We start from the raw sequence: 13,235 nt of genomic DNA on the forward strand, positions 1-13,235 counted from the left end.
GAGTACGTATAATGTCCAGAGACAATCATGTGTCAGCGGGGTTACCAAAAATACTATATTGCGTCAAGTACGTTACATTTTCGCGTACAATTTCCAAATTCAAAATGGCGGGAAGGCGGTAGATTTGAACAGTTTCATACAAGTTGTGATTCAGCACAGATTTATTAATCCTTCTTTCGTAAAGTAGACGTCTGACATTTAGAATGGAGGGGGATGAAGATGACGATGACATCTGGGACGAGAAATCTTTGAAGCAACTCAAGCGAAAGCAGCCGAACGCCACTTCAATTCGAGGGACATCTTCAAACGCCAAGTTATCCAAGCGTTTAACAAACGATGTGAATGAAGCTCACGGCTCTAGAGGTTTACAATCTTCACAAAGAACGAAATCCGATGAAAGAAGAGGTAGCGGAAATACAGAGAAGGCGAAACAATTAAAGCGCAAAAGAGCAGATTCTTCTAGTAATCGAAATGAAGTCGAGAATGGGCCCAACTCATCTGTTTCTAATGATAAAGTGACACCTCAGAAAGTCATCATGGATGGTTTTTGCCCAAAGTGTCAGATGCCCTTCTCTGCCTTAACTGGACAGTCTCCAGGATGGCATGTGGGGGAGTGCTTAGAGACTAAATATTCTCACATAGGTATGGTGTACGTAAGGAGTTTCGTTAGGCAAGCGGTGTAAATAGAGCATCTTTTTATTCAGGCAAAGGGAAATAAGCTTATCTAATCAATCAATCTACCAATCAATTAATCTGTCAATTAATTGATCAATCAATCAAATTTATACAAATGTTTCTTTTTGATGTATGGCTCAGTGAGTAGAACAGTTGCTGATCCAGACCTTCAGGTAAGTTGGGGGGGGGGGGGGGGACTCGACTTATTACTTCTCTTTGTGAAATGAGATATCTGGATGCATTGAATTGGCCCTTTGTGGCCTCAGTTTTGTTCTAGACGTAGCAGGGACTACTTTACAAACTTCAATTTTCAAATTTATAACATTCCAGACATTCCATTACATTCATTATTTGTGAAATGTTGGAATTTTAACAGAAGTTATCCAACTTTTCCTTCCTTAATATGACAAGTTCCATCTCCTGATGCATTTGGACCTTGACTTCTAAATTCTCATTGAAACCAGTATGGATAATTAGTTTAAGTTTTGAGTTTGGCTTTTCTGCTTTCTTGCAGGTGACTGTGCTGATGGAATTCACTGTAAATCTACATTTTCTCCTCATTATAAAAGATATTCTCACACACTTCTGGCCACTACAAGAAGTTGTGGCATCTTTGAGAAACAAGATGAAGAAAATATCAGTAAAGACTCAAAGGATGAATTGGTGAGCACATTTTTTAGAGTTTTTCTCTCCCTTTCTGCCTACCCCTCTCCCTCCCTCCCTTCCTTCATGATTCTGTTCCTTCCTTCCTTTCTTTTCTCCTTACCTCCTTCCATCCTCGATCCTGACCCCCAGTCTAAGGTCTAGTCTTCCCCAGTCTTAATTTCAAGTTGTTCAATAATATTTTTGCTACTAATTTAGGCCTTTCTCAAATTTTTCTTTAAGGTGGTAACAAAGGTCCACACTTCTCGGCAATTGAACTTTTTAGGCCAAAATTTGCCAGAAACAGTTGTGAGCATTGAAGATGATGATTCTGAATTGATGGTAACAACATTAAACAACACTCTGGATGATAAAAATGGGGACTTAAAAATGCTGGAAATTTCCAATGATGAACCCAGTATGTCTGCTTCTTCTGGTAACAAAGGGCAAAGTCATTGCAAAGGAGATGTGAAGAATGATCTTAATACCTTATATGGAGGAAACATCCAGAGAGATGTTGGCGGTAAGAGGAGCAAAGAGCACAAGGAGAAGAACCCCTTTGAATTTTCCAAAAGCATAACAGCTGTAGATGTTGATAACAGTTTGGAAAGTGCAGAAAGCAATGGAACAGAATTAATGTATGTCAAAAGGAAATCTTCAAGTGAACAAGACAAAGTGTCAAATGTTGATACAGAAAATTTTGAAATGTTATCAGATGAGGACTTGTTTGGAGATCCATTGGCATTTGCAAGTTTGTGTAGAAGCTCAGATGCATTGTGCCATGAAACACAAGCTTCAGGAACTGATGATAATAGTCAACAAAGTTTTGAATTAATGGATAACAAACAATGCCATCATTTGTCACAAACTGTAGCTTCAGTTAAACAGGAAAATCACAGTAATACTCATGAAATTAAATTTCCTCTGTCGTCAGTAGAGACAAAGTCACAACTTGATAATAAGAAGGAACTTCTTTCTGTTCAACCAAGTTCCACTCAGAGACAAAAGTCACTGTTGCCATTTGTTTCAAAATCAAACATGAAAACAGGACCAACTAAGCAATCACTGAAACAAACTGATATAGGAGTGTTCTTTGGCTTGAAACCTCTGGCAAAACCTGGTGACAGTAAATTAGCTGGTTCTCAGAATTACACCAAAGCTTCAAGCTCTTCACAGCCATCTTCAGTGTCTAGTAGATATGGAAGGTGGAAGGGAAGAAAAATGCAAAACCAAAGTGATGCTAACAAAGCTGGCTATATGTCTGAAGGTCAAAGTTCTGGTCCGGGTGAAGAAGCACCTGTTGTCCCTCAATCACGAAAGAGTTGCCCATTTTACAAGAAGATCCCAGGCAGTACAATAACTGTGGATGCATTTCGCTATGGTAATATTCCAGGCTGTCGTGCCTATTTGTTGAGTCATTTTCATTATGACCATTATGGTGGACTAAATGGCAAATTCACAAACCCTGTCTACTGCAGTAAGGTGAGTTCACCAGCGAATCATTACTGAACAGCTGGCCAATAACAACTAGTAAGTGACTCACTTGGCCTAAGGACTGAATGTTACGGGAACTGACTGAATTATTTGTTGACCAGATATCTAACTACGGTCAACTCTTGCCTTGTGGACACCTTGCTATTATGGATACCCCGATATATAATACGCACAGCAGCTAAGTCCCCAGCAAAACTAGATTACAGACGTTTGACTGAAATACATTCCCGCTATTATGGACTCTCGCTATTAAGGACACTAACTCGGGGTCCTGAGGGTGTCCGCAATAAAGGGAGTTCACTGTAGTCAGTTACCAATTACTAATTAACTTAGTGAATGTCTGTCCCCTTTGCTGATTAACATGATGGCTGTCTAACCAACTGTCAGAATGATAGACCATCTGGCCAACTGAATGTTTAACTGGCAGACTAAGTGACTGACAATTGACTGACTTGCCAACTGAAAGCACTTGACTGGCTAACTACTGTATCTAACTAATGAACACGCTGACTTACGAACTGACTCATTCACAGACAGACTATCTGACATTCTGAATGATTGATTGAATGGTAAACTGTCTTGGTTAGCTGTCAAGGTTTTCCAATGACAGACATTCCTTTCACTTTATTTTCAAGATCACAGCAAACTTGGTAATATCAAAGCTGTATGTTAAGAAGCAGTTTGTTCATCCTCTACCCATGAATACACCAACTGTCATCCAAAATGTTGAAGTAACACTACTGGATGCAAACCAGTAAGTTCAATTTATATAAATTTTACATGCAAGTAATAAATTAATATTTGTATCAAGAAGGGTATTAACAGTATTGACTATTTGGTACATATGTTGTGGTTTAAAGGGCTTTTTATTTAAAATTTCTCAAACTAGTTTAATTTTTATTTTTCTTGTGCAGTATTCATTAGCATAATCTGAGACAAAGGGAAATAGAAATCAAACTGGTCTGAAAATTTTTTGACCAGAAAAAAATTTGAACCACAACATGATTTTTAAACGTGTATGACAAAAAACTGCAAAGTAAAGTTTTATACTGGTAATACACCCTCTAATATTTGTCATGTGTGTTGGGAGGACCAGAAGGAACTTACCTCCTTTTGTGTTCTTCCTGGGACTCTCTGCTTCTCTTCCCATTTCCAGCTGAGAATTTCTGTTTCCTGTCTTTTGTTGTCCTACCTCTGTTGGCCTTCCTACCCATCTTTCTTGGGCTAGAACAGTGCTTTGTCTTTTGAAATAATTGAAACAGTTGGCAATCAATCAAGCATTAACAATGAGTTTTTGTGGTTGTCCCTTGAGATGATATTCCTCATGGTGAATTAGTAAAACCACCGTGAAACACCAGATATTAAGGATCTGTAAAAATGTTTATTGCTGTCTACATTTTTTTTGTTTTAGACTCTAAGGTTTGTCGTTAAAATGAAATTAGACTAATCTGAAATTGGGGTGAACTGTCAATTCATTTATTTACCTTTTCAATATAATTATGTTCCTTTTTTTTTGCTCGAGATTTAACCTTTTATCCCCCATGGAGTTCACTAGTTAACTATTTATTAAAAGCCAATAATAGCACCTGTCCAGTTATTGGTGATACAGTGTGCAGTTCCAGAAAATATCCATACTCCCCCCAGGAAATTCCAGTTTGGCTTCATACTTTGCTTTTAAGACCATCTTCCTCGTAGGAATTTCCGATGACCCTCCTTGGGGTGGGTATGGATTTTTTCTGGAACTGCACAATAATCTAAGGATATTTAAAGGGTAACTCACTATCTTTGGCGATGATTCCAAAAGAAAAGTCAAAGATGAAGGCAAAGAAGAAGAAAGTTATGGCTGAAACATTTTTTGTTTTGTTTATGGTTAATTGTGTTTAGAACAACACCCTACACTGCAAATTGCCCTTATTTTTATTTTATTTTATCATACTTTTTTTCCTCAGTTGTCCAGGAGCTGTGTTGTTTCTGTTCAAGTTTCCAAATGGTCAGACAATTCTTCATACAGGTGAAATAATGATTCATGAATACATTGTGGTATTCCAGATGTCCCCTCCCCCAGACCCTTCAAAACACTTAATTTTAACAAACTGCCCTTCCAAGTTTGTCATGAAAAAATAATTTCTCACTTCAAAATCTGTGCAATGACCATGTATTAAATCCAAAAAGCCAATAAAAATGTCCGAGTTCAGAAGAGACGAACAAAAGCAGTCATAATGAAGCATCTTTTTTAGCTCCTTGCTTTACAACAACTCCCATGGCTAATAAAATTATGCAGCACAGCAGCTCAGTGTGAGGTTTTACACAAAGCAGTATAAAAACAGCAGATGACCCTAGTCCTGCAGATGCTAGAAATTGAGACACCTGTGATATTAGATGACATACACTTCACAAGTTAGCTAATGGCTGATACAGTAATATAAGACAAGTAAGCTCACTTCAAAAGTTAACGCAAAAGAAGCAATTTTGCATAGACCGCTGCAAACTTAATAATAAGATACATGCATGGTTGGAGTTGTGTGACTTCTTTGTGCACTGGGCCAGTTGTTGTCTCCATGTTATTTTCTTGGAAAGATTCTTTTCCGTTGTTGGTTCAAGGTGGACTATGTTGGGTCAGCAGTGTGGGTATAGTGGTTCTCCAAATCACTTTATTCCAGCAAACAAGTACTAAGCACTAACTGCATTGTTGGCCCTATCAAACTTTGCTGCTTCTCTATTTGTCGTTTGCATTTAGTATTAACTGAATATGTTTTAAACCAAGGTGACTTCCGCGCTTCAGTGGCAATGGAACACTATCCTGAATTGCAGCAGTGTACACGTAGGATTGATTTCCTGTACCTGGATACCACGTACGTTATGGTTGTGTTTAACCATTTGTTTGTTTGTTTACTGTTATCTTCAGCACTCAGTTCTGCAGCATATCTTGATGGGTTGTTTCGGGTAGTTTTCTGAAGAGCTGAACCAGCTTGGCCCACTATGTATACTTTTATAAAACTTGTTTGAAGTTTCATGGAACAAACTTAATTCCCTTTCTTTGCCAGTAGGCATCTTTTGATATATTAATATTCAGCTTCACAATGAGGCCTGGAGGATACAAACATAAGACACTGAATAATTAAACGGATTTATTCATTTCTGTAGCTTGTGTCCTCTAAACCTTCCTTTCAGGCTGAATTTTGATATGAAACCGTATTTCAAGAGACCTATTTACCATTGTTGTCAATTAGGTTGTGTTTTTAATATTTACTTTGTTTCTGTTGCTGATCTAGATACTGTAACCCTGAATATTCCTTCCCAGCTCAGGAAGAAACTGTCAACTTTGCAGTAACCACAGCTCTGCAAGCCTGCAGACAAAATCCAAAGACGCTCATTGTTTGTGGTACATACACCATTGGAAAAGAACGAGTCTTTCTGTGTAAGTAACTACAGTAAGTAACATAAGTCATGAAAGATGGCCTTAGATTAGAGATACTCAGAGAAGTTGGCAGTACAAATAATGTCGATTTGTGTAATTTGAAATTTCCCAAAATAATTGCTCCTTAACTCAAAATATTTCACAGTCATCCTTGCCACCCACAGTAAACTCTTTCTGCTTTAATCTGTTTATGTACTAGCTTTAAAATTTGTTTTGATGTTCCCAAACCAGACAAATGCACAAAAGTGGCAGTCCATGATATGTATACCTTGTCGGAAAAAGGTTTTATACAAGACCATCGTGATGTGACTTTTTGGGTCAATGTTTCGTTTGTTCAATTTAAGTGCCCGAATTTTTGCATGCCATTGCGTGACAATATTATTATATATTTTTGTCAATTAATTATTGGAGTTTTTGTTTCTTGTATATACCAGCCATTGCAGAAGCACTTGGTTGTAAAGTCGGTGTGGAAAAACAGAAGAAGAAAGTTCTGGACTGTCTTGAATCAGATCAAATCAAGTCCTTGATCACAACAGACTGGAAGGCAGGAAAAGTCCATGTTCTGCCAATGGCAAAACTAACATTGCAGGTATTTTCATGTCTGCTCGTCTGAATTTCAGCTGTCTCCTGTGTCAGGAGTGAGTGATCTGGAGACAGCTGAAATCCAGGCTAGATGTTTTTGTTTTCTTTGATTGTTCAGATCAGGTGAGACATTAGGGACCTTAAAGGCAGTGTCACATGGCTATTTTTTATTGTTAGTCTGAAAAGCCAACTTAAACACATGTGCATCAACAGAAGTGTACATTAAATAGTTCTCCAGTTTTGTTATCACTGGCTATCCACTACAAAGACATTAAATGTTTATATGGATTCCATCTTCAAAAAGCTGGGCCGAGGTGTTCAAGTTCTTCTCTGTAATGTGCATGAGTTAGGCAACATTAAATAAAAACATTCAACTGATGGCAGCTTGTTCTTACTTGATATTACCTATTGGTGGTCTAGAAGCAACAAGAGCAAGAGCACGGTGCTTAGATATGCATACAATTATTATTAAGCAAAATGTTGACAAAAAACAAGACAATTTCCATGACATTGCACTTTAAGCAACTGTGAGACATCACCCAAGCAAACATCACTTAGAACTTGCAATTTAGAACAACTTTGCAACTATTCTGACTGGTTCCATTTAAGCATGTCTTATTTTATTTTATTTGTACAGCTGTGACTGTGATTGCTTAAGGTTCCCAGTATCTCCTTATTGATTTAGTTATAACCTTTTTCTCTTGGTTTCTTGTATTTAGAATCTAGCAGCTTATTTGGAATCTCACAAGCCACAATTCACAGAATTGTTAGCCTTTAAACCTACTGGGTGGGAACACAATTCAAAAAGGGACAGTTTGTTGATGATTAATCCTTCCAAAAGAGGAAATGTTACTATTTATGGTATGTATGTACAATAATTGGGAGATTTGGAAGTACCGTGGGTTCTTCAGGCACTAATTTGAGAGACATTTTTAGTTTGTTATGGTGCCATATTTGTTGGTTTTTGGGGACAGAGGATAGTCTGAGCTACTCACTTCTTGTACCCTTTAATCCTGGTTTTTATCGCCTCAATTGGCTGTTATCACCTCTATGATTTTGCCATTATGTAGTAGAGAAGTATTGTGCAATCTTTTCTTCTTCTTCTTTTTCCTTTTTTTTGCTAGAGTCAACCATCTCTCAAATACCATTTGTATCTGTTTATAGATAGTTTAATCCTGCAGTTTACCAACTAGAAAATCATCTCTCCCAGCCTCTGTTTTTCCACCTACCATAGTCTGACCCCTTCCCAACTACATTCATGACAATTCGAGACCCCCAACAGAAGTGGGAAGTGGGTGGGGCCATTTTGTATCCTCTCCAAATTTTGCTTGCCACAACATTCAGAACTTGGCAATCATAAATTAAGGAAAAAAATGGAGTAGTGTTCATGACTTATTTTGTGCCTGATGCAATGCTGTTGTGTTGTTTTTAGGTGTGCCTTACAGTGAACATAGCAGCTTCAGTGAGCTGGAGAGATTTGTGAAGTTTGTTCAGCCAAAAAAGATCATTCCAACCGTTAACAACCATTCTTCTGAAAGCCGGGCACAAATGCAGGCAATCTTCAATAAATGGCTGTCACAGTAAATCTGAAGAAATCATACACCTTCTATCTTTGGGATCTACTTTGGCAGTTGGGTCCCTATCTTGAATATTTCACAGAAAAACTCGAATTCAATATTGTATAGTATATAGATTGTTCTTCATGCTGCCAAAAAAAATCAAAGCAGAGATGCTTCATTTTCCATTTCTTTGATGAAATGTTCCACGTTAGCACTTGAAACAGTACAACAACTTTTGATTTAATAATTTGGATGCTTGGGAGGTCCTGGGGACTCTGCAATCACAATTTGTACAAAGATTCTGTGAAAACAATACAAGGCCACAAGTAAACTTGACTAACTTACTTGGCTTCCTTGAGGCTACCCTTAAATTCCATTTTCCTTCTATTTTTTTCTTTTTTCTTTCCTCTTTCTTGTTTGTTTGTTCACTCATTCCAAGTTCATTTTAAATTCATTAAGTTCTAATTTTGATAGCCAATATACACAAAAATGTGCAAATTAATGAAAAGTGTTGTACACGTTGGTGCTTGGATGTTGCTTCATCCTGTGGACATAGATGTCTATTTTTGTATTAAAAATCTATTTTTTGTGATATAATTTTAATCAGTATATGTATAGTTGCTGAGTATTAAGAAAGATCAATAGAAATTAAATAAATGAACCTCCATGTAATAATAGTTCAAATGGGTAAACACTGAGGTAGTCTGCGAATACAGATGTATTTCGGCGGAGAGAAGCGACAGCCGGAAATACGTCTGTGTTTGCAGGCTAACACTGAGGGAAAGCTACAAGTAAATCTCAAACACTCTATAACGGACAGCTACATAAATGAACTATAATGTGTGAGGTACCGGTCATACCACACAGCTGTGTAGTGTGACCGTTACTTTCAGTTTATAGTCTAAAATATTAAAGGTTTTGAAAAAAAAGGATTGTCTTTCAATTTTTTTTCAGTTGTTATTTTCTTTGCGTTAGTATTTTTAAAAGTTAGAATCACAACTTTTCTGCTTGGAAATTAGAATTTATTTGGTATTATTCGCAGCTGAAGTTGAAGTTTAATGAAAGAACAGAATACTAAGACTACTCATATGTAATACATGATATTTTGTGGTAGAATGCCCATTTATTTTCCTCCTTTTAAGCATGCCTGTAGTACATCATGGTATTTATAAGCAACATAACAAATCCAAGTAGAGTTTGCTTATGAGGTCTATCAGAAGTTTGCTTCAGAGAAACATAGTTCAGTTTTCAAGGCCTTCATTACCATAATTTGTCCAGGTATGTTAAATAGAGGAAACTGGGCCAAATACATGAATGTAATAATGCAAGGATCACAGTACAAAAAGGTAATCTTTATCACATGCAGGTCACAAACCCTGTTTACTTACAGTTGCTGTAGTGAGAGCTATATATTGATTAAACCTTTGTAAAAGCATGACCATGTTGGATCGCTTCTTATTAGAATCTGACTGTAGGTAGGTTAATTCTAAATTTAAATCTCTAGGTATTGATCTGCAACTTCAAGAGCAAGCAAAATGATATTTGCCATTTGTAATCATATGATAGGATGGTGATTTGAAGATAACTTTATGCTACACATCCTACATACAGCACTCAATTTCACAGCAAGTGGTGTGTACACTGTGCTGGTTCCGATTTTTGTGTAATGCACCGTTTGAGGTTTTACATGTTAATAGTTTGTATACATGACTATAGGTTGTTTATCCTTTAGGATTGACAGCCTTCTGATCTGACATGGCTTTTTCATCAGCATCATGTGCTCTAAAAAAACAAACAAAAACAAGCAAGTGAGGTTAGCTAACACAGATTGTTCAATCTGCTAATTACCTGCTTCTCTCTCTGCCACTGAAATGAGGTTGAATGCTGAAATGGCAATATAAAAAGCACAATTCTCCTTACTACCTTATTGTCAAAAGTGGATAACCAGTTGTCTTGTTACTTTGTAGGAGAACATATAGACAGATGGTTTGAAATGTGGACATTAGGCATGTCATTTCATGCATGATTTACAGCTGAACATTTTCCAGAGGACCCCCCCCCCCCCCTAAGGTAGACACCTCAGCCAAACAGACACTTGCTTGTGATCCAACCATCCTCAAACACTTGTGTTGTTGACCTCCAACACAAGCAGGATGGTCAGCCATCTCTCCTGGCCACAAGACTTCATTCAGCACCTTAAGAGTATAGTAAACTAACTTTGGGCGGCCCTATGCCCCACTGGGGGCTCAAAGGACTAAGAGAGAGAGAGAGAGAAACTAACTTTGGGAAGGACTGTGTAAAATGCATGATTGTATACCTTAACATGATGCTCACACAAGGTGCAATCTGTTCCCATGTATAAGATGTAACCTTGATTAACAGAGGTGTCCAAGATGGGCAGAGGTGAAGACGCAGTCTTGATGCAGCAATTGCTGCTGATGTGATTATTGATGGATGAAACTTCAGGAAAGAATGATCTGAGAATATAGAAAGCATCATATCAATATTAAACAGTTTAGTTATTCGCTGAGTATTGAAGCACCATAAAAATCTTGCAGATAAACTTAGTCTATGTAATATCCCCCCTAATGGTGACTGTACTGTTGCTATTAGTAAGTAAAGGCACCTTTGAAAATAATCAACAAATTATCTTGGATAGGGAAGGTTAAGTCATACTTCAGGTCTAGAACCTGATATATCCCACATTGTTGGAGCCTAACTCAGCTGTCACTGTAGCGTGTGACAATCAAGAATATACTACTACTATTACCATACTACTCCTCCCTGGATGAGATGCTTGTCCATCACAGGATATCCAGTGTGAAGAGACTAGGATTATTACTATTCCTCCCTGGATCCTCCCTAGATGGGATGCTAGTCTATTACAGGATACCCAGCATGAAGTGACTAGGAGTATTACAGTACCACTCCACCCTGTTTGGGATGGGATGCTAGTCCATCACAGGATCCCCAGTGTGAAAATGATGACTTAGGGTTATTACTTCTCCTCCCTGGATGGCCTGCTAGGCCATTACAGGACACCCAGTGTGAAGTGACTAAGATTATTACCCCCCACCCTTCCTGTTGGGGATTCTATTGCAGGGTCATTTTTCACTGGTACCTTTAATATACACCTAGGTTGAGAGATGTCCAATGTGGAGTAAAATTCTTGTTTAAGGAAACACTGATAACAGAGACCAACCTGCACAGTTTTCCACACTGGGTGGAGTATCATAAACTAAATTATATAATAATTATTATTAATTTATAATTATCATACCCTGCAAAGCTATCTCCAGGAAATAATGCACATATTTCCTTGTATAAGCCATTGGCTTGGTGCAGTCATCAATGCTCCTCCCTGACTGGCAGTCCTGTGGTGAAATTGCATGTACCAGGTAGTACTCCATAAAGTTCACAGGGGTTGGCAAGTCTAAATTCCAGCAGAAAAAGTTCAATAGAAGAAGTTCCATTTGATGAAATTCTGTTGTGCTAAATACATGATGAACAAAGCCATTCAATGTTGATATGGTTGGAATCTTGTCCTCATTCTCTTCAAATTTTGCTGAAACAAAAGAGACAACATACATGGCTTTATTAAATTTTTACAGGATTTTGTCTTAATTTTATCCATTTTGAGCTGCTCTTAATTAAGAAGTGTTGATAAAACAAGGAAGTATGCAAATTAGATTTTAAATCACACTTATGGGAATTTGTGAGTTTTAACTGCCTCCCTTGGGGGCGAAACAAATCATGATACACTGAGTTTTAGGAGAAAATTCATTTTCCGCACAAAAATTAAGTTATTATACCACTTCAATGCAAAACATTTCGCAGGCTTTTTTATTTGATATTTAAATTAAAGATTTAACTTGAGTAAAAAGCTTTTCGAAAAATCTTTATTCAAAACACCAAAAAGCAGTGATTGATTCCCTTCGTAGCAATATTTATTTCACAGATTCTTTGGAAATGAAATGAGACTGACATTCGATAAATAAACAACGTTCAGTATGATCCAAACTATATGCAGAAGGAAACCTATCGATTAAAAGTGAGCTCCAAAAATGCAGCAAAACGGTTTTCTTATTTTAATTTGATACATGTTTCAGTCTTTAATTTGAATTAAGTGTAAAAAATAGTTTCTTCCACGGAAATATTGAGCACATGAATTCAATTTTGCAAGCGTATTTTACAATAAATCGAACTAGTCGTTAACGAGATGAGCTTACCATTATAAGCTCCTTAGCTCCAAACTTCAACTTGTTTACAGTGTAATCAAAGTTAATTTTTGCATGCCCAAGAAACGTTTTTTATCAGGACATGTGGATGAAATATTTCTAGAAATAATATATCATTTCATAGACAAAAAAAGATATTCGGGTGCATATTAGCATACATTTTAAATTCACAGCAATTTTCATTTTTCAGCTTACCTGCCAGCAGTAAACACGACAACGCAACAAGATGAAGTTGGGGTTCCTGAATATCAAACTTATCCATAAAGTAGTCCATGTAATAAACCGCTAAATGGAGCACTCCATGCGAACTTGTCATCTTCTCAGAGATTACAGCGAGCCAGTCCACAAGAAAACGCCTGAGCTTCAACTGAGGCGAAGACGACGTGAAAGGTGGAAGTCTCGCCTCCTTTTCTCGGAGAACGTCATGGATTTCCAAAGCAAGTTGCGATTTCCACCACTCATTTTCTACCATCATTTTACTGGAAAATACTCCAAGAAAAAGCTGTATTCAGGGGCAGATCACTGAATTTGTGTTAAAGATTCCAAAGTGCCTAACATTTCATGTCAGGAAAACGATATAAACAAAGCTATTTTGAGTTCGAGTTGTTCTGAGTTTTTGGCAAGCAA

At 37.3% G+C, this 13,235-nt stretch overlaps 2 protein-coding genes across 2 annotated transcripts; one reads left to right on the plus strand and one right to left on the minus strand.

Moving 5' to 3' along the window:
- The first annotated feature begins 77 nt into the window (after positions 1-77).
- On the plus strand, positions 78-9,808 carry LOC146464913 (DNA cross-link repair 1A protein-like). The gene is made up of 10 exons (XM_085129192.1): positions 78-642; positions 1,190-1,338; positions 1,561-2,799; positions 3,447-3,565; positions 4,761-4,822; positions 5,576-5,663; positions 6,084-6,229; positions 6,664-6,818; positions 7,531-7,672; positions 8,244-9,808. Exons 1-10 carry the CDS (start codon positions 204-206, stop codon positions 8,393-8,395), a joined length of 2,691 nt encoding a protein of 896 aa, XP_084985318.1. The 5' UTR covers positions 78-203; the 3' UTR covers positions 8,396-9,808.
- LOC146464914 (cyclin-J-like) lies at positions 8,967-13,233 on the minus strand. Its single transcript, XM_085129209.1, has 4 exons — positions 12,804-13,233; positions 11,651-11,935; positions 10,688-10,847; positions 8,967-10,152 (listed from the first exon to the last, which is right to left on the minus strand). Exons 1-4 carry the CDS (start codon positions 13,081-13,083, stop codon positions 10,092-10,094), a joined length of 786 nt encoding a protein of 261 aa, XP_084985335.1. The 5' UTR covers positions 13,084-13,233; the 3' UTR covers positions 8,967-10,091.
- Between the last annotated feature and the right edge of the window lie 2 nt (positions 13,234-13,235).

This window comes from Pavona decussata, unplaced genomic scaffold (genome assembly GCF_977016875.1).
Source record: "Pavona decussata unplaced genomic scaffold, jaPavDecu1.1 SCAFFOLD_161, whole genome shotgun sequence".
Classification (NCBI taxonomy): Eukaryota; Metazoa; Cnidaria; class Anthozoa; order Scleractinia; family Agariciidae; genus Pavona; species Pavona decussata.

Coding starts and splice junctions, on each gene's coding strand:
- LOC146464913 (XM_085129192.1), top strand. CDS start 204: ATGGAGGGGGATGAAGATGACGATGACATCTGGGACGAGAAATCTTTG. Junction 643..1,189: donor GACTAAATATTCTCACATAG/GTATGGTGTACG, acceptor GCTTTCTTGCAG/GTGACTGTGCTGATGGAATT. Junction 6,819..7,530: donor TGGCAAAACTAACATTGCAG/GTATTTTCATGT, acceptor TCTTGTATTTAG/AATCTAGCAGCTTATTTGGA.
- LOC146464914 (XM_085129209.1), bottom strand. CDS start 13,083: ATGATGGTAGAAAATGAGTGGTGGAAATCGCAACTTGCTTTGGAAATC. Junction 11,936..12,803: donor GTCGTGTTTACTGCTGGCAG/GTAAGCTGAAAA, acceptor CTTTTGTTTCAG/CAAAATTTGAAGAGAATGAG. Junction 10,153..10,687: donor TGTGTGAGCATCATGTTAAG/GTATACAATCAT, acceptor TTGTTTTTTTAG/AGCACATGATGCTGATGAAA.